Source organism: Lampris incognitus, chromosome 15 (genome assembly GCF_029633865.1).
Source record: "Lampris incognitus isolate fLamInc1 chromosome 15, fLamInc1.hap2, whole genome shotgun sequence".
NCBI lineage: Eukaryota > Metazoa > Chordata > Actinopteri > Lampriformes > Lampridae > Lampris > Lampris incognitus.
Genome location: NC_079225.1, coordinates 6,566,229 through 6,587,043, shown reverse-complemented (window position 1 = coordinate 6,587,043; position 20,815 = coordinate 6,566,229). Strand labels below are relative to the sequence as shown.

Here is a 20,815-nt window from a genome sequence, read left to right as displayed (position 1 = left end):
GTATTGTGAACTCTGGCTGAAGCAGGTTTAAAATGGCTGCCAGCAGAGGTGGGTAGTAATGCATTACATTTACTCCATTACATGTTCTTGAGTAGTTTTTCTAATAAATTGTACTTCTAAGAGTAATTGTTTTTCAGAATACTTTTTATTCTTACTCGAGTATATTTGCAATAAAATATATGTATTTCTACTCCGTTAAATTGGGCTACACATTTCTCGCTACTTTTACTAGGGTCTGATTGGCATCGGGTGTCGATACTGACGTAATTCACTCATTGGATATCAGACTAACGTTACCGATCTACAACGTACTGATCCAGATTCCATAGTATGACGTTTTTATGAATTCTCAGTATGTAGCTGATAATGCAGTTTTAAGCCCATAGCTCATTCAGATTGTTGGCCAGTCGCAAGTCATTAGTGGAGTGGGGGGGCTTTTGGTTTGTAGTTGGTGATCTGTCCGAGGCCCTTCCTAACAGAGGCTGAGTTGTTTTCTGAGAACTGTTGTTGCGAAGTTTCTCGGAGTACAGTCATTTACCATCTCTTACCGCCTTGCTAAGCCTGTATTTAGACTCTTTAAACCAGACCTTGTCCCCACTCGGAAACCTCAGCTGTATGAGTTTAGCTGTAAACCAGGGTTTGTCATTGTTGTAATTAACCCCGGTGCGTGATGGTACACAGCTGTCCTCACAGAAGCTGATGTAAGAAGTCACAGCCTCAGTGTACTCATCCAGACTGTTGGTGGCGGTCCTGAAAACATCACAGTCAGTGCAGTCCATGCACTTGCAAAGATCCTCCATAGTTTCACTGGTCCACCTCTTGGACGTCCTCACAACAGGTTTAGAGAGTTCTAATTTCTGCCCGTATACAGGAATCAGGTGGACCATGACGTGGTCAGAGTGTCCCAGTGCAGCGTGTGGGACCGCGTGATAGACACTAATGATTGTATTGTAACAGGGATCTAAAGTGTTCTCCTCCGTGGTAGGTCATTTAATCATGTGATGGTATTTAGGTAGTTCATGGCTGACATTCCCTTTGTTCAAGTCACCGAGGACAATAATGAAAGAGCCCAGGTTCATCTGTTCCACACACAGTATCTGGTCAGCCAGCATGCGCTGTGCCTCCTGCACGTCGGCCTGCGGTGGAATGTAAACACCGGCCAGAATCAATGAAGCAAACTCATGGGGGGAGTAGAAGGGTTTACAGCTGAACAGGAGAACAGTGCTGTGGAGTCACTGTCACATCTTTACACCAGCCACTGTTATATAAAAACAAATACCTCAACTTTCCATTATGTTGTAGAACTCAGTGTCGCGAGCCACTCTGAACAGCTGGAAGCCTGCCAGCTGCACTGCAGAGTCCGGTATTGATCCACACAACCAAATTTTAATGAAGCACAAAACACAAGATGAAGAAAATTCTCTATTCTTTCCCACGAGTAGATGAAGTTCGTCTAGTTTGTTGCACAGTAATCGCACGTTAGAGAGAAATATTCCCAGCAACGGAGTACGTAGTCCGCGTCTGCGGAGAGGCACGAGTGCGCCGGCTCATTTCCCTCTCCTGCAGCATTTCACTGTATGAACAAAGGTGAGTGCACCTTTGACCAAAATGTCCAGTAATTCCACAGATGGAATGAGAAAATTGGGAAGTAGATCCACAGAATTAATTTCTCTGATGTTCATAAGCTCTTCTCTGGTGAACGAGCACCGGGTATTGTAGCAAAACACTTAGTTTGCAAACAAAACAATACGCACCAGCACAATAAGGCTGCCATCCGCATGCCATCTTGGTGTATACCTTTGGCAGGGTAAGCAGTATTTCCACTGGGTTCATAAAGAGAAGAGCCATCTGGGGTGTCATGCCCCGTTGGCCAGAGGAATGGCGCTGCAGCAGCAGCACCCATAGTCCATTAACTAATGTGATCTGTCTCGCTGATGAAAAATGACCACTGCTGCTGCACTTGCCCACCTGACTAGCCCACCACTCTTCTGGAATGCATGTAGAGAATTTTGCCCCCCAAGTTTGCCCCTGCACTAACCAAATTTAGTTGAGTATGATGTCAAAGACCAAGAGGAGATGTTGCAGAGAACCAGGGACACTCCCTCTCTCACTGTGCTCAAAAATATAAATGTTTGTAAAAAACATGCACACTTTTACAGAAAAAGAACTGTTTCCTAGCAATAGCATGTTGCTGTACCATCTATGACACCGCCTGTAAAAAAGTCAAAGTTACATAAATCCTCCTCTAGCTGTTTCCAGAGATCCCTTAAAGTGTTTAAAGCCTCCATTCTCTGGGAAGGTTACCACGCCACCAGAATCTCTCTTTAGCCCTTTCTTGCAGGGCCCTCTATCATCTTTGTTGAGCCATCTAGAGTTGCTGGCTAAATCCAGTGGTGGTGAGAGCTGAAACAGAGCATAAAATAGTCCTCCTCGAGGCACCTCAAATGAATGTCTGCCCACTTTCCAAATTTTACACAGATTGGCGCCTGAGATTTTCCCTGTCAAAGTGGATGGACAGGAATCTGAAGCTGGGACTGCTCCCACACCATTCTTTTGGGCATTGGTGTAAGCTGCAGTGCACTGGCAGCAGCAGCAGCCATGTCCATGGAAATCGTGGACCTTCTGGCTAAGGGAGCTATCTCAGCCATCGAGCTCTGGAGCTCAGCCTGGAGGGACTACACCCGGATTACTTCCTGGTCATCTAAAAGTCGGAGTGAATGAAGCCTGTAATAGACTTCCATGCCCTCAATTGAAGGACCATGAAACAGTGGTTTTGTATGCTCACTCCACAGCGTCTGCTGGAGTGTGTGCAACCTGGGGACTGGTTCACAATGACATGTTTTTACATTGCGGCTAGACAAAAACACACATTTACGGGCTGTACAAAAACATAGGCAGTTTATGCACTTTCCTTTCCAGGGAGCTGTGTACCAATACCCACAGGATTCAATTTGGTTACACACTGCCCCCCCCCCCCCCCCATTTTCAAAATGTGTTGAAACTGCCCTGAATCTCCTGTGCCCTCTAGAATTGAGAATTCTCAATTTTTCTGGATGACATTGTCATGACTCAAGCGTTTGGGCCATGGCTCACTCCATTTGGCTGGTGAAGCATCAAACTATATTAGGCTTTGCCATCAGCTGGAAGAAGAGCTCACCTCTCCCCAGCCAGTAGATGTCGTACCTGGGAGATCTGTTTAACTCGGTCTGCTTAAGAGCCAAGCTTCCAGAGCCTAACTGGGAAACTATTCCTGCTTCTCTGAGGAGGTGCCAGCCTCTGTCCATGGTGATGGCACTGTCTGTCATGCGCCTCCTGGGCCTCATGTGTGCAGCGCATTTGGCACTCCCTGTCAAGCTGCTTCATGTGTGTCTTTCTAGAGGTGGTTTGCAAGTCTTCATGTAGACCCAGTGTGCCACAAAATAAAAAACATCTGATAAGATTTGTTTTTCAGTCAAACATTATTTGGTATATTTGCAGGATCCCTAAACATTGTCAGAAGGAGTCCACATGGGCGGTGCCCACTCCATTTTTGTGTTCCGGTAGGGGAGAAACATGTCGGACCCATGTGATGGGGTTGAGTGGTCAGTACATGCTCCATGTGACATTAATGTCTTAGAACTTCAACTAGTTCTTGTTTTGAAACATTGTGTTCCTTTAACAGAGGAACAGAGTGTGTCAGGTAGAATGGACAGCACAGCAGTGACGTAGTGTGTTTATATACACCTCCAGGGAGTGGGAGCTGCCAGCCTCAACATTGCAGCAGTGGAACTCTGGCTTTGGGTTCATCACTACTTCTGTGACCTCTAAGCGCTACAAACTTACGGAACACAGAATGTGAAAGTGGACTTAATGTCTGAGGAGGCCGTCAGGAAGGGGGATGTCTGAGGAGGCCCTTAGGAGGGAGGATGCAGACTTCACTTTGATATCATTCAGAAAATCTGGACTCGATTCAGGAATGCGAAGGTGGACTTATTTGCCGCACAAGTGAACACGTACACTGCATGCTGTGATTCTCACTGAGAGCACAGGACGAACCATCCCTGGGAATCGATCCCTTCGTTCACTCACCTTTGCCCTGGGGTATCCTATACTCCAGGGTAGGGGTGGGAATCTCTAGGCACCTCACGATTCGATTCTGATTCCGGTTCAGAGGGCTGCGATGTGATTATAAAACGATTATTGATGCATCAACATTTTTGATTTCTATTCATGATTTATTTTTTCTGTGGGACTACTTGCTACTTTTAAAACAACATATTTGTAATGATCCATAATTAAAATTAGCGATAATGGATAAAATTATTGATGATGGTCTAGAGTTGCTGGTGTGAGAGTCACCAAACGAAATTTCATTGTGTGTACACAATGACAATAAAGTATCTTAACTTATGTTAAAATAAACAGATGAATTTACTTCCATTGGTAACAAGTAATATAGGGCGGCATGGTGGCGCAGTGGTTAGCGCGGTCACCTCACAGCAAGAAGGTCCTGGGTTCGAGCCCCGGGGTAGTCCAACCTTGGGGGTGGTCCTGGCTCATCCTCTGTGTGGAGTTTGCATCTTCTCCCCGTGTCTGCGTGGGTTTCCTCCGGTGCTCTGGTTTCCTCCAACAATCCAAAGACTTGTAGGTCAGGAGAATCGGCCATACTAAATTGTCCGTAGGTGTTCGTGTGGGGGAGGGGGCTGAATCCTGCCCTCGTTGAAACCATGGATGTAATTATAGTAGAACTGGATACCGGATCTAAAAATGCCGCCTGTCCGTTCTTATCAGAATTGCTCACCTGGCGCGTATGCCGAAAAAGTTTTTTTTTTTTGACTACATCCACTCCATTGGTGTGTCTCACTGATATTCAGCAAACAGTACACATTTAAAAAGGTTTGTGTCAATAATTCTGTGGACCACAAAAAAAAAATTACAAAAATCCAGACTGTTATGCACAGTGTCTATTTGAGATGTTAAACCATTTAGAGATTGTGTAGAAACATATCTATTAGAAACTGATGAGCTACAAATAACATAATAGGGGTCCAAAAAGACTCGATTACAAACCACATCTTATGGTGGAGTATAAAAATTGCACCTTGTGTTAAAGCACCAGACATTTATAAACAAACACATGCAACAATAACAGTAACAAATGTACACAGTCAGATGGAATGCACCACAACAACTAACAGCTGCTGGTAAAAACACAGTTGTCCTATCCATGCCCAAGGACTGGAATATTAAAGAAAAGACAACAGGGTACGTGTGTCTTGCTAGATTAAAAGCTACTGAGATTTGACTCAAATAAATTGGGTGTCCATTCTTGGAACTGTGGCTGGTTCCTGAGACCTTGGTGGAGGAGGCAGATGAGTTCAACTTAAAAATAGGAGTCCATCCCTCCACTCAGACAGGTTGGCGTATGTTGAAAAAGTTTCTGGCTTCTGGGTTTCTTCCGGGTACATGGGGCCCACTGAATATGCGCAGTAGCGGTACTTCCATCATGCCTTTAGGCTATGAGAACGGCTCGTACACAGCCGTGCCGTCATGCGGAAAAAAAATACATCTGCTCATAGAACCTGAGTTATGAGACAGGACTCCAGTTGTCATGACTCTGTCCTAACTTTAGTCGAGGAAGCTACGTATATCATGGATCAGAGCATCACATTACGATGCACAGTGGGCAGCAGTGTGTATCAGCCGTTGCTGATATTACTCTTCGTTGTAAGATTTATGAGTTTGACTCCGCACTGACATAATTTTGAAAGCACATTTTGTTTTGTTTTTTTGCTTTGTTTTGGCCCTCCGTCCACACTAAGCTGCTGTCTTCGATAACTGACAACAGAGTTTTTGGAAAATGCTCTTTAAAGTGGATAAATGTGAAAATGCCAGTCTCATATTGTAGTGTAGAAAACGGCGCTATTCAGAAACAGCGATGCGAGGTTTCTGATGTGATCTCAGGTGAAGCTGCTGGCTCATGTGGCTTGCATGTGCCCAACAGAAGAGACTTGAGCATTTTTCCGTTTTGTTGTGGACACCAGACTTCGAAAACCACCAGGCAATGGTAGCGTTGATGGAAAACCTTTCTCTGGTTTTTGCCATAAAATTGCCGTTTTCAAATTTCTCAGGACTTCCGTTGACATAATCGTAATGTGTGTTGCATCTGGACTACATAGCTCTTCAGGATATGTTGTTGAAGCTGTGATCATTCCACTTTTTAGACGAGCTTACATTCTGGAAAGCTCACTGGACTAACCAACATGTGAGATAAGTCTGGCTCACCAGGCCACGAGTTAGAGGAACACTGGTCTCACTTGAGAGATGCATTGCCTTTTATGTCAACATGATGGGAATGATTGCAGTTGGATTAAAGGTTGTAGCTCATCTTCTCTGTCAAGACAAAAATGTTGCTTTAAACTCAGGCATCTCATCCTAGCCAGTGTATCAACAACCATCCATTTATTGTGCACATGATTGACATTTAGGGGCACATCAAGCATTTTGAAATGACCCATGTCCAGTGTTTTATAATTTATAAATTATAATTAATTGTACAATTTATAATTTTATAATCTAATTTTTATGAAATTAATAAATGGTTATGGAATTCATTGTGACTCTGGGACCCTCCTGAAGGAGTAACTAAACCCTAGGCCATTTCAGTGATTTCTAGCTGATATCAACAGGTTAAAATCCAACTACAGGATAAAAAGCAGCCAGGCTGGTCTTGGTACTGCGTGATGTAAGTCACAGAAAGGTGAATCAGTTCATCTGGACACAACGTTTATTCAGAGAGACATGTTTCATCACTCATGTAAGTGACCTCTTCAGCCTCCAGACTGGATGAGTGATGAAACAGTCTGTCAATAAACGTTGAGTCCAGATGAACTGATTCACCTTCCTGTGACTTCATGACCAGGATTATTGATCATACATACAGACACTCTGTGATGCAAGCTGTGTATGATAAACACCAGCAGCTAATATAACACAATACATAATATAATACATAATATAATACGTAATATAATATATACTATAATATAATATAATATAATATAATATAATAAATAATTGGTCTGTTTGATTTGGCTGTGCTTGCACACCTATCAGCATTGACAGACAGACAAACAGACAGTCAGACAATCAGACATACAGACAGTCAGATAGTCAGACATGCAGACAGACAGACATACAGACAGTCAGATAGTCAGACATACAGACAGACAGACAAACATGCAAGCAGACAAACAGTCAAACAATCAGACATGCAGGCAAGCAGACAGACAGACAGACAATCAGATAGACATACAGACAGTCAGACAATCAGACATGCAGGCAGACAGACAGTCAAACAATCAGACATGCAGGCAGACAAACAGACAGACAGACAGACAATCAGATAGTCAGACATACAGACAGTCAAACAATCAGACACACAGGCAGACAAACAGACAGGCAGGCAGACAGACAGTCACAGACAGACAGACAGACAGGCAATCAGACAGACGGACGGACGGATAGGCAGACAGAGGGTCAGTCTGGAAGGTAATCAGACAGACAGACAGGCAATCAGTAAGGACGCCAACATGAGTATCAAGTGTGAGCAGTAAGGATGCCAACATGAGTATCAAGTGTGAGCTCCTTCCATCCCAAACGTTTTGTTGAGTTCGGCCCACCACACCTCTAGAAGGCTCAACAGTGAATTCTGAAGTCCCAGAATCCCCTTCTCTATATCCACATAGAACAACCTCCGTCTACAATTATGCAGGAATACACTTACACATACCTGCAGGAATATATTTATACATACGTAATGGTATTTACTTGTATTGTTGACATGTACTACTCTACCTTTCCAGGTGAGGTGATGGCTATAGGCCATAATTTTGAAGAGGCCCTCCAGAAAGCTCTCAGGATGGTTGATGAGAACTGTGTAGGATTTGACCACACTATCAAACCTGTGTCTGACCAGGTAAAAAAGGCCGTTTGTATCCATCTTTTCATTTTCCCCTCCTTTTTTAGTCTTATTCTCTGATCCCCTGTTCCTGTTTGTCCACCAGGAGTTGCAAACCCCTACAGACAAGCGTATCTTCGTCTTGGCGGCTGCCCTCAGAGCTGGTTATACTGTGGACCGCCTGTATGAGCTGACCAAGATTGACCGCTGGTTCCTGCACAAGATGAAGAACATTGCTGACCATGAGCACTTGCTGGAGACATATAATCAGGTACGGGGGCAACAGTTTGAGTATGAAACAAGCCAACAGATGATTAATATTCAAACTGGTATGACGGACACTGTGTTTGACATCAGGATGAGAGTGCCATGCCCCCAGATGTGATGTGGAAAGCCAAGCAGCTGGGCTTCTCGGACAAACAGATAGCTCTGGCTGTACAGAGGTGGGTGGGAATGGCAACTGCTCTGTCTCTCTGTCTCCCTTTCTCCATCTGTCTGTCTCTTTCTCTTTCTCTCTCACCAACTTGTCTCTCTCCCTGAGTAGTAGTAAGGGTTCTTTGTTTTTGTCCTCTCATTTCTCAATTTTTTATCTTTCAATCCCTTCCATACGCTCACTTTAATGTCCTCGTTTGGCTTGTCCATCCCCTGACTTTTCATGTCCTCCACAGCACGGAGCTGGCGGTGAGGAAGCTACGTTGTGATTGGTCAATCCTACCAGTGGTGAAGCAGATTGACACAGTGGCAGCTGAATGGCCTGCTCACACAAACTACCTGTATCTGACCTACCATGGCACGGAGAATGACCTGAGTTTTGTGGAGCAGCATGTGATGGTGATCGGCTCAGGTGTCTATCGCATCGGCAGCAGTGTTGAGTTTGACTGGTGTGCTGTTGGGTGCATTATGGAACTCAGGAAGGTGAGGCTCAAGTAATCTCGTGATGTTGGAAATGTATGATTTTACCCTGACACAAATAAGTATCTGCGATGGCCTGGCGGCCTGTGCAGGGTGTCTCCTCACCTGCCGCCCAATGACTTCTGGAATAGGCTCCAGCATCCCGCAACCCGAATTCAGATAAGCGGCTTGGATAATGGGTGGATGGATGAAATAAGTGGGCGGCACGGTGGCGCAGTGGTTAGCGCGGTTGCTTCACAGCAAGAAGGTCCTGGGTTCGAGCCCCAGGGTAGTCCTACCTTGGGGGTCGTCCCACTTCGTCCTGTGTGTGGAGTTTGCATGCTCTCCCTGTGTCTGCGTGGGTTTCCTCTGGGTACTCCGGTTTCCTCCCACAGTCCACATGTAGGTCAAGTGAATCGGCTGTAGTAAATTGTCCCTAGGTGTGTGTGTGTGTGTGTGTGTGTGTGTGTGTGTGTGTGTGTGTGTGGGCCCTATGATGGCCTGGCGGCCTGTCCAGGGTGTCTCCCCGCCTGCTGCCCAATGACTGCTGGGATAGGCTCCAGCGACCCTGCGAGCAGGATAAGCAGTTTGGATAATGGATGGGTAGATGAAATAAGTGGGTCTTGCTTGATTGTTGAAAATGTTTAAATCCTTTTTCTTGTTATTGAAATAAAATATTTTCTCTCCGTGTATTAGTTTATGTTTGTTATTTTAGTTTATGCCATTGAACATTTAAGTTTAACAAGTAAGTATACAGGTAGTGTACAGGTGAGTACACTATTTAAATTCTTATTCCTGTCCTGTCATTTACCCAAGATGGGCTACAAGACGATCATGGTCAACTATAACCCAGAGACAGTGAGCACTGACTATGACATGTGTGACCGGCTCTACTTTGATGAGATCTCATTTGAGGTGAGTTTTTTTTTTTCTGGTTTTGCTTTCTTAACTTGTGATACATTTTATTTCCTTTAGTGTAAAGCTCCTCTGACATATTAAAGGAACAAGCTAGCTAAAACCCCTGAACTGATGAGAAAAGTGACTCGTTAAAATATTTTTTACCAGAATTGTTGCAATTAAAACAAAGTAAGACCAATTAATGGTGAAAGAAAGTTGAATCTGGACACCTTTATTGACAGATACGTTTCACCTTAGTGACCTTTTCAGTCTCAACTGACTGCAGGTATCCCCACCCTTATAAACAATACAGTGGTGTAACCACCAATTTCATATGCAAATATGGGTCTAAGTTTCTCTTCACATGCACTCCTGTTGATGAAGCAGTGGAGGTAGTCCATATGAAATTACAAAATGACCCCACCCTCAGCAATAGGACCACCCTTAACACTGACCAAGTGTGTCTGCTCCTGAAGCTGTGTCTTCAGTCCACATACTTCACATACAGGGGGCAGTACTATAGGTAGAAGCATGGGTGTGTCATGGGTTCCCCAGTCTCACTTGTAGTGGCCAACTTGTATATGAAAAGAGGCTCTAGTGTCCTATCCAGGGACACCACCTAGCCATTGGTTCAGATTTGTGGACGACACCTGGGTTAAAATTAAATCTCAGGATGTAGCACATTTCACCAACCACATTAACTCTCTGGATAACCACATCAAGTTCACCAGGGAGGATGTGAAAAAGGACAGGTTAGCCTTCTTACACTGTGAAATTGCAATTGGTGACGGGAGACATTTGATTGCTGATCTGATCTGATCTCATCATCAGCCGCTTCTCCGGGGTCGGGTTGCAGTGGCAGCAAGCTAAGTAGGGCACTCCAGACGTCCCTCTCCCCAGCAACACCCTCCAGCTCCTCCTGGGGGATCCCAAGGTTTTCCCAGGCCAGATTGGACATGTAGTCCCTCGAACAAGTTCTGGGTCTACCCCAGGGTCTCCTCCCAGTTGGCCATGCCCGGAAAACCTCCAAAGGAAGGTGCCCAGGAGGCATCCTAATCAGGTGCCCACACCACCTCAATTGGCTCCTTTCGATGTGAAGGAGCAGCAGCTCTATTCCAAGCTCCCTCCGGATGTCCGAGCTCCTCACCCTATCTCTAAGGCTGAGCCCAGACACCCTACGGAGGAAACTCATTTCAGCCGCTTGTATCCGCGAGCTCACCCTTTCGGTCGCTACCCAAAGCTCATGACCATAGGTGAGGGTTGGAATGAAGATTGACTGGTAAATTGAGAGCTTTGCCTCCCAGCTCAGCTCCTTTTTCACCACAACGGTCCAGTACAACGTCCGCATTACTGCTGACGCTGCACCAATCCACCTGTCAATCTCCCACTCCATCCCACCCTCACTCGTGAACAAGACCCCGAGATACTTGAACTCCTTCACTTGAGGCAACAACTCATCCCCAACTCGGAGGGAGCAATCCACCATTTTCCAGCAAAGATCCATGGCCTCAGACTTGGAGTTTCTGACTCTCATCCCGGCCATTTCACACTCACCTGCAAACTGCCCCAGTGCGCTGGAGGTCACGTTCTGATGAAGCCAACAAAACCACATCATCTGCGAAGAGCAGATTGATTGTCGGTGTTTACCGTAAACCACCACATACTGATCAGTACTTACGTTTTGGCTCTCATCATCCACCTGAGCACAAACTAGGAGTCATCAGGATGCTGAACCACCAAGCTGACAACGTCCCCACCGACACAGCGACCGGGGAAGGGGAGAAATCCCATATTAAACAGGCCCTGGTTAAGTGTGGTTATCCTAAATGGGCGTTTGTCAAAGCCAGGAAGACGCCAAAGCAGTGCACCATCCAATCGGAAGAGAGGAGAAGAACAACAGCTGTCTCAGTGTAAACCAGTGGTGATTCTGTATGTAGCGGGAGTGTCAGCACAGGTGAGATGCATATTTTCCAAACACTGCATCTCAGTTGCTTTCAAACCCCAAAACACGCTGCACCAGAAGTTGGCCACTCCAAAGATCAGGTCCCCTGGCACAAACAGAGCAATGTAGTGTAACTGTTAAGTGCCAGGAGGATTGCTGTGACTTGTACATCAGGGAAACTAAACAGACGCTGGCCAAGAGGATGGCACAACACAAGAGAGCTAACACGTCAGGCCAAGACTCCACAGTCTACACCATCTACAGGCCAGGACTCCACAGTCTACACCATCTACAGGCCAGGACTCCACAGTCTACACCATCTACAGGCCAGGACTCCACAGTCTACATCATCTACAGACAAGGACTCCACTGTCTGTACCATCTACAGGCCAGGACTCCACAGTCTACACCATCTACAGGCCAGTTGAACCAATGGCTAGGTGGTGTCCCTGGATAGGACATCAGAGCCTCTTTTCCACTTCCTCCATATACAAGTTGGCCACTACAGGTGAGACTGGGGGCCCCATAGCACACCCATGCCTCTGCCTATAGTACTGCCCCCTGTATGTGAAGCACGTGGACTGAAGACACAGCTTCAGGGGCAGACGCACTTGGTCAGAGTTAAGGGTGGTCCTATTGCTAAGGGTGGAGTCATTTTGTAATTTCATACAGTCTACCTCCACTGCTTAATCAACAGGGATGCTTGTGAAGAGAGACGTAACATCATAAGAGACCATTGTTTCATCCTCTCCATGATGATGTCCCTCATCTTATCCACGACATCCATAGTGTTGTGAATGTGATGTTCATTACTGCCTACCAACGAGTTAAGAACAGATGCCAGAAACTTAGAGAGGTGATAGGTCACTGAGTTAATCATACTAACAATAGGCCGTAATGGCACATCCTGTTTATGTATCTGGGTAAACCATACAGACTAGCTGTAGCGTCCTCTGGGTATAATCTTTGGTACGAAGTTCTGTCAGTAGCATTGTCCTGTTCTAACAAATTCGGACCATCTATCAGCTTTTTCTTGTGACCACTGCCTGGATCTCGTTTCAGGGGTTCAAAGGTATTCATATCTAAGTATTCATATCATATGTTGTTTATAAGGGTGGGGGTACCTGCAGTCAGGTGAGACTGAAGAGGTCACTTAGATGATGATGAAGCGTTTCTCTCAATAAACGTTGTGTCCAGATGAACTGATTCAAGCTTCTTGGATTTTATTACCTGAATTATTGAGCATAAAGACACCAGTTAATGATTTTCATACATCGTAGCCAAATGCCTTTCTGTTGCTTACAGATTTAAGTTGTACAGTTTCACAGACCAGTGACTGTCTCTCCCAGGTGGTGATGGACATCTATGAGAAGGAGAACCCTGAAGGAGTGATCTTGTCCATGGGAGGGCAGCTGCCCAATAACATTGCCATGGCCCTTCATCGACAGCAGTGCCACATTTTGGGTACCTCACCTGAATTCATCGATTCAGCAGAAAACCGGTTCAAGTTCTCCCGTATGCTCGACAACATTGGAATCAGCCAGCCACGATGGAAAGAGCTCTCTGACACCGAGGTAGGATGAATAATGATATGTTTATCTCTCGTCATTTTGGGAAATTAGTTCTTTCACGTACTTAAGGACACAAATAATCTGCCATCTTCTTAGGGAAACAAGATTGCTGTTCTTCAACGGTGGGGAAATATGTATTAGTTTCCTTTTGGGATTTCCATTAAAATTAAGTGAATAACAGGCGTCCGGGTAGCATAGCGGTCTATTCTGTTGCCTACCAACACGGGGATTGGCGGTTCGAATCCCCATGTTACCTCTGGCTTGGTCGGGCATCCTAACAGACACAATTGGCCATGTCTGCGGGTGGGAAGCCGGATGTGGGTATGTGTCCTGGTCGCTGTACTAGCGCCTCCTCTGGTCGGTTGCGGCGCCTGTTCGGGGGAGAGGGGGAACTGGGGGGAATAGCGTGATCCTCCCACACACTACGTCCCCCTGGTGAAACGCCTCACCGTCAGGTGAAAAGAAGCGGCTGGTGACTCCACATGTATCAGAGGAGACATGCGGTAGTCTGCAGCCCTCCCCGGATCGGCAGAGGGGGTGGAGCAGTGACCGGGACAACTCAGAAGAGTGGGGTAATTGGCCAAGTACATTGGGGGAAAAAGGGGCAACCCCCCCCCCCCCAAAAAAAAGAAACAAGTGAATAACAATGTCTGTCCTACTCACAGTATGTCTGACATAAGTTGCTCAGTTCAATTGAGAGGAGCACAGGTTATGGTGTCTAAACTATTCGTACTCCTAAACTGCAGGTGTCTTCACCTCATAAGCTCAACAAGTCATCCTGTGGCAGATTTGTGGTGAATGATTTATGACAAACAAGTGGACAATAATTAGGATAATGCACCGTGCTACCAGACAAATGCATGGAAAATCATAAAAACTCTTTTTTTAAAAAAAGCTTCATCACTGTAATTGTTCAGCAATTTATGTACCCCACTCTCACTCAATTCTACCTGTTGTCCTCCGTTGTTCCCCGTCTTAACCTTGACTTGCATTATCGTGTTAGTGCTGAATGTTTGGTTTTCAAAGACCTCAACTCACTTTTTCACCACCAGTCTGCTATGAAGTTCTGTGAGACGGTGGGCTACCCTTGTCTAGTGCGCCCTTCCTATGTGCTGAGCGGAGCAGCCATGAATGTGGCCTACAGCGACAGTGACCTGGAGAAATACCTCTGCAATGCTGTGGCCGTGTCCAAAGAACATCCTGTTGTCATCTCCAAGTTCATACAGGAGGCCAAGGTTGAAAAATCACACTACATACATATGGGGAGCCAGTTTAAGGGAAACAGTTTGCTGGTATTCAGCGATATTAACCTTTGCATCTGCTGACATTGTGTGGTTATGTAATTGGCTTTCCCAGGAGATTGATGTAGATGCAGTTGCATGTGACGGAGCGGTGATCGCCATTGCTGTGTCCGAGCATGTGGAGAATGCTGGGGTGCACTCTGGGGATGCCACGCTGGTGACACCACCACAGGACCTCAACCAGAAGACCATAGAGAGGATCAAAATGATTGTACACGCCATCGGCCGCGAGCTGCAAGTCACAGGACCTTTCAACCTGCAGCTCATAGCCAAGGTCATCCAGATTCAGGACAGCCTGCCACGTTGCACTGTGTTGAGATTAAACCGTCATTTTCAGTCTTGGAATTTTTTTGGTTATATTTATGATTTATTGTCTAAATCCAGCACTAGATAGGCTATGATTAAATAGCAGGCATACTTGTAAATTACAAAGTAAACATTATGGTGCTAAAAGATATAATATAAAACCGAAAAAAGAACAAATTAGAAATAGTGGCTTGTCTCTAACAATGACCTGTCTCAAATAAAGGCCTGGTTCTCTCTTCTTTTGAGGTCAATAAAGGCCCTGGCCACTGTTTGAGATTTGAAGGTATTGTACTCATACAATGTTAGTGAAACATTTTTCCAGCAAGTTCCTGTGACTGCAAAATAAAAAAAGCATGAGACGAGGGGGGCGTCCAGGTAGTGTAGCGGTCTATTCCGTTGTCTACCAATGCGGGGATGGCGGTTCAAATCACCGTGTCACCTCCGGTTTGGCCGGGCGTCCCTACAGACACAGTTGGCCGGATGTGGGTATGTGTCCTGGTTGCTGCACTAGCGCCTCCTCTGGCCTGTAATGGGGGTGGAGGGGGAACTGGGGGGAATAGCGTGATCCTCCACATGCTACGTCCCCCTGGTGAAACTCCTCACTGTCAGGTGAAAAGAAGCGGCTGGCGACTCCACATGTATCAGAGGAGGCATGTGGTAGTCTGCAGCCCTCCGGGTACGGAGCAGAGACCGGGACGGCTCAGAAGAGTGGGTAATTGACCAGATACCATTGGGGAGAAAAGGGGGAAAAAAAAAAAAAGCCTGTGACACCATGTATTCCCAAGTATAAGTGAATTAGATTTAATTCAGGTATTTCAGATGAAGTAAAGTAGCAAGTTAAGCCTGCTGGGATATGGATATAAAAACCAATCTATCCTCTAACCTTGCCTTTCTGTTTCTACTCTGCTGCTTTCTCCTTCTCCTGCTGCTGCTGCTGCTGCTGCTGGAAAGTGATATATTGTTTCCAGGATGACCAGCTGAAGTGATACATTGTTTCTCTTTCAGGACGACCAGCTGAAGGTGATAGAGTGCAACGTGCGCGTCTCCCGCTCTTTCCCCTTTGTCTCAAAAACACTGGGTGTGGACCTTGTTGCCTTGGCAACACAGGTTATCATGGGGGAGGAAGTGGAGCCTGTGGGACTGATGAAAGGAAAAGGGATTGTGGGTGTCAAGGTAATGTTTCCCCAGCCACCAAAACTGATGAGGTCCACCGTTTTGTTCCTATTTAAGATTATTTTTGGGGCAGGGATCTCCAGTCTGCCACTGGCAGATCTGAACTTCCTCTTTATCACAAATGTAAATATTCTCTGACACATCTTTCGTTTATACGCCCCCTGCAGTCTTCTAAATCATCTTGTTGCGTTTAAAATGGGTGAACAGGTCTTAACAGTGTGGTTGTTCCGCTTTATTGTTCTCCTTGACTGCTCATTCAGACTTCTTGATGTCTAGCAAAACTCAGATGAGTTATCCTAATTTAGTAAATCACTAGTCGGTCATTACTTATCCTAGCTGAAATGTATTTCTCTCCCTTCCAGGTGCCCCAGTTTTCCTTCTCTCGGCTGGCGGGGGCTGATGTGGTCCTGGGGGTGGAGATGACCAGTACTGGGGAGGTGGCATGTTTTGGGGAGAACCGCTATGAGGCCTATCTTAAAGCTATGCTCTCTACAGGCTTCAAGATACCTAAGAGGAACATTTTGCTCTCAATCGGCAGCTACAAGGTGCTTAGTGCTGATCTGACTGACAGCAAAACTGAGCTGATGGCTTGTCACTGATATTAAAGTAGCAGTCTGACAGATTTACACCAAAACAAATGTCTGTTGAGAAACTATTTTTTGTCTAAGGAGGTAACACAATGACGATTCAGCCAAGAATGAAAGCCCTTGTGTTTGCAGTAACACCGAAAATACAAAGTGGGCTGTCTGGTGATTCGCTATTTTTTTATCTTGTTATTTATTATTATTATTGTTAATAATAATAATATTTATAGTTATTTATTCTGCATTTTTGTTATATTATTATTATTTAGCTATATATTTTATTTTTATTCTATTTGTTATTCTACTTAGTATTATCAACTTGTTATATTGGCTGGGACATGGGTCACCACCTTTGAATTATCATCATTTGTTGTTTCATTTCTGTATCTCCACAATTGTGTGTTTCTGTTGGTTTTATTGAGTCTTTTTATCTTGTGAAGCACTTTGTAACTTGTGTTTCCAGAAGTGCTATACAAATAAAGTTTGTTGTTGTTTAATTCTTTTGTCGGCTTGTAGAACAAGAGTGAGCTGCTACCTACAGTGCAGGCATTGGAGAGTCTGGGCTATGACCTCTATGCTAGCTTAGGCACCGCTGACTTCTACACTGAACATGGAGTCAAGGTACTTCTACAATATGCAGGTTTACTTTGTAATGAAACATCGTGGCATCCATGATAAAATGGGGAGATGTACGTATGTTGCTAATTAAACCCAAAACCAAGAGTTCTGGGCTTTATCAACGCTTATGGAAGCCAAACAGCAAAGCTAATCTCAAGCTAGCATGGTAATGAAACAACACAGTAGGACGGCTTGTGAGAAACTCAAGTCTCAAAACCTTCTAATCCCCCCCCCCCCCATCCAGGTGACCGCAGTAGACTGGCCATTTGAAGAGGACGACAGCGAGTGTGCCACTAAGGAGAAACAGCGTAGCATTATGAACTACCTGGAGGAAAACCATTTTGACCTGGTCATAAACCTCTCCATGAGGAACAGCGGTGGCAGAAGATTGTCATCCTTTGTCACCAAAGGCTACAGGACCAGACGCATGGCTATTGACTACTCCGTACCACTCATCATCGACATTAAATGCACCAAGTTGTTTGTTCAGGTTGGTAATTTTACCATAATTCCAATGATTTTCTATTTTATGCGTCAATAGATATACTTCAGGTTCAGACAACTTAATTTATCCCAGAAGGGCAGTTTAGTTCCACAAGCTACCCAGACCATACCCAGTCTACCCAGACCATACACAATCTATCCAGACCATGCACAACCTACCGAGACCATACAGTCTACTCAGACCATACCCAGTCTACCCAGACCATACACATTCTACCCAGACCATACCCAGTCTACCCAGACCATAACCAGTCTACCCAGACCATACACAATCTACCCAGACCATACACAGTCTACCCAGACCATACACAACCTACCCAGACCATACACACACTCACAGACAAGCGGCAATCAGCAATATGTCAGAGACAATAGACAGATCAGTACATGGGCCAGAGATGCACACTGGCGCCCTCGTGTGGCCATGTATGCGAACTCGCATGAGGATCAGGCGAAGGATAAAAATTCACATAAGTGAAAAAGAATAAATAAATAAATGAAGCATCCTAAGATGCATTGCACATTACATTCCATTACTACAGTCAGTGAACGTACAGACCCACAAGCCATGTGGAAATCAGACTGTTGTGGTTTAAAACAAAATAAAGCATTTATGTAAAATGTCTACTCTCGGCATTTACCAGCCTGATAGCAGAAGGAATGAAGGTGAAATGAAAGATTTGTTTTCCTAGGACCTAGGGGGTGCTTTATAGCACTGACCTGAGGGCATTACAGTGAATTCACTGGACAGGATGTGGTCAGATTGGCTAATTTTGACTAAATTACTAAAATGTTAAAGGAATGCTTATTTTCTTTAATTTTTTCTGAACTTCTGCTACTGCATCGTCATGAACTATGTGATATTAGTTTTTACGAGTATTAGTATTCAGTATTTATTTAGTGCGTGTGCGTGTGTGTGTAATTGTAGGCACTTCGTCAGATTGGACGGAGCCCACCGGTAAAAACTCACATTGACAGCATGACATCCCAGAAACTGGTTCGTTTGCCAGGTAAGTCATGAAACCAGGAAAAGACATGGAAGTCAAGTATGAATGTTTGGTTTTTTTAACAGCCCATACTAATTCCCACGAAACAGAATGTCAGACGATACCAGCTATTATGTTCAATGCTTGGGTCACTTTTGGTGCCATGTAATCTAAATAGCACCAAAAGTGACCCAAGCATTGAACATAATATAATTGAACATAATAATAACATTTAATCTAAACTTTTATCTAAGGAAATGTACCATCCCCCTGGATGTTAATTTATTGGGCCCACTTCTGTTGCCCTTGCCACTTCTGAGCACTTTATTAGGAGCAACTGTACACCTACTTATTCTTGCAATTATCTAATCTGCCAATCATGTGGCAACAGTGCAGTGCATAAAATCATGCTGATACGGGTCAAGAACTTCTGTTAATGTTCACATCAACCATCATAATGGGGAAAAAAATTATGTCTCAGTGATTTCAACCATGGCACGATTGTTGGTGCCAGACAGGCTGGTTTGAGTATTTCTGTAGCTGCTGATCTCCTGGGATTTTCACACACAGCTCTAGAGTTCATTACAGTCTCTGGAGTTCATTACAGTCTCTAGAGTTCATCACAGTCTCTAGAGTTCATTAAAGTCTCTAGAGTTCATCACAGTCTCTGGAGTTCATTACAGTCTCTAGAGTTCATCACAATCTCTAGAGTTCATTAAAGTCTCTAGAGTTCATCACAGTCTCTGGAGTTCATTGAAGTCTCTAGAGCTCATCACAGTCTCTAGAGCTCATCACAGTCTCTAGAGTTCATCAGAATGATGTGAAAAACAAAAAGATAAAAATCCAGTGAGAGGCAGTTCTACGGATAGAAATGCCTTTTTGAGGAGAGAGGTCAACAGAGAATGGCCATGCTGGTTTGAGTTGACAGGCTATGGTGGGGGGCGTCCGGGTAGCGTGGCAGTCTATTCCACTGCCTACCAACATGGGGATTGTCGGTTCGAATCCCCGTCTTACCTCCGGTTTGGTCAGGCATCCCTACAGAGACAATAGGCCGTGCCTGCGGGTGGGAAGCCAGATGTGGGTATGTGTCCTGGCCGCTGCACTAGCACCTTCTCTGGTCGGTCGGGGCGCCTGTTCAGCGGGAAGGGGGAACTGGGGGGAATACCATGAGCCTCCCATGCACTATGTCCCCCTGGTGAAACTCCTCACTGTCAGGTGAAAAGCGGCTGGCGACTCCACATGTATCGGATGAGATGTGGTAGTCTGCAGCCCTCCCCGGGTCAGCAGAGGGGGTGGAGCAGCAACCGGGACAGCTCAGAAGAGTGGGGTAACTGGACGGGTACAATTGGGGAGAAAATATCCACACACAAAAAAAAGAAAGGCTACAGCAACTCAGTTAACCACTCTTTACAGTTATGGTATGCAGAAAAGCATCTCAGAATGCACTACATGTCAAAGCTTGAGGTGGACGGGCTACAACAACAGAAGACCACGTCAGGTTCCACTTCTGTCAGCCAAGAAGTCAAGTCAATTTTATTTGTATAGCCCAGTATCACAAATTACAAATTTGCCTCAAGAGAAATTTCAAGAACAGAAATCTGAGGCTGCTGTGGGCACAGACTCACTAAAATTGGACAGATAAAGACTGGAAAAACGTAGCCTGGTCTGATGAATTTTTCCTGAGGCACACAGATGGAAGGGTCCGAATTTGGCCACCAACAGCGCGAAATCATGGACCCAACCTGCGTTGTGTCAACAGTCTAGGCTGGTGGCGGTGGTGTAATAGTGTGGGGAATGGTTTCTTGGCACACCTTGGGCAGTGAATATCAATCAGTCATCGCTTGAACGCCACAGCCTATTTGAGTATTGTTGCTGACCATGCACATCCCTTCATGGCTCAAGCTGCTTTCATGAACAGGAGAATGAGTTCAATGTTCTTCAGTGGCCTTCCCGATCACCACAGCTGAATCCAGTGGAATACCTTTGGGATGTGGTGGAGCAGGAGATTCGCAGCATGAATGTGCAGCTAACAAATCTGCAGAAATTGCATGATGCATCACGTTAACATGGACCATAATCTCAAAGGAATGTTTCCAACATCTT

At 45.1% G+C, this 20,815-nt stretch overlaps 1 protein-coding gene across 1 annotated transcript in view; it reads left to right on the top strand.

Annotated features, from left to right (window-relative positions):
- cad (carbamoyl-phosphate synthetase 2, aspartate transcarbamylase, and dihydroorotase) overlaps positions 1-20,815 on the top strand; it is a 141,585-nt gene that overhangs the window by 94,292 nt on the left and 26,478 nt on the right. Inside the window, exons 16-28 of the mRNA XM_056295188.1 lie at positions 7,845-7,957; positions 8,046-8,210; positions 8,297-8,382; positions 8,608-8,854; positions 9,647-9,745; positions 13,019-13,243; positions 14,293-14,475; positions 14,597-14,815; positions 15,853-16,020; positions 16,383-16,565; positions 17,121-17,225; positions 17,467-17,712; positions 18,655-18,736. Of these exons, the coding sequence (XP_056151163.1) occupies positions 7,845-7,957; positions 8,046-8,210; positions 8,297-8,382; positions 8,608-8,854; positions 9,647-9,745; positions 13,019-13,243; positions 14,293-14,475; positions 14,597-14,815; positions 15,853-16,020; positions 16,383-16,565; positions 17,121-17,225; positions 17,467-17,712; positions 18,655-18,736 (2,121 nt within the window). The remainder of the gene's footprint in view (positions 1-7,844; positions 7,958-8,045; positions 8,211-8,296; positions 8,383-8,607; positions 8,855-9,646; positions 9,746-13,018; positions 13,244-14,292; positions 14,476-14,596; positions 14,816-15,852; positions 16,021-16,382; positions 16,566-17,120; positions 17,226-17,466; positions 17,713-18,654; positions 18,737-20,815) is intronic.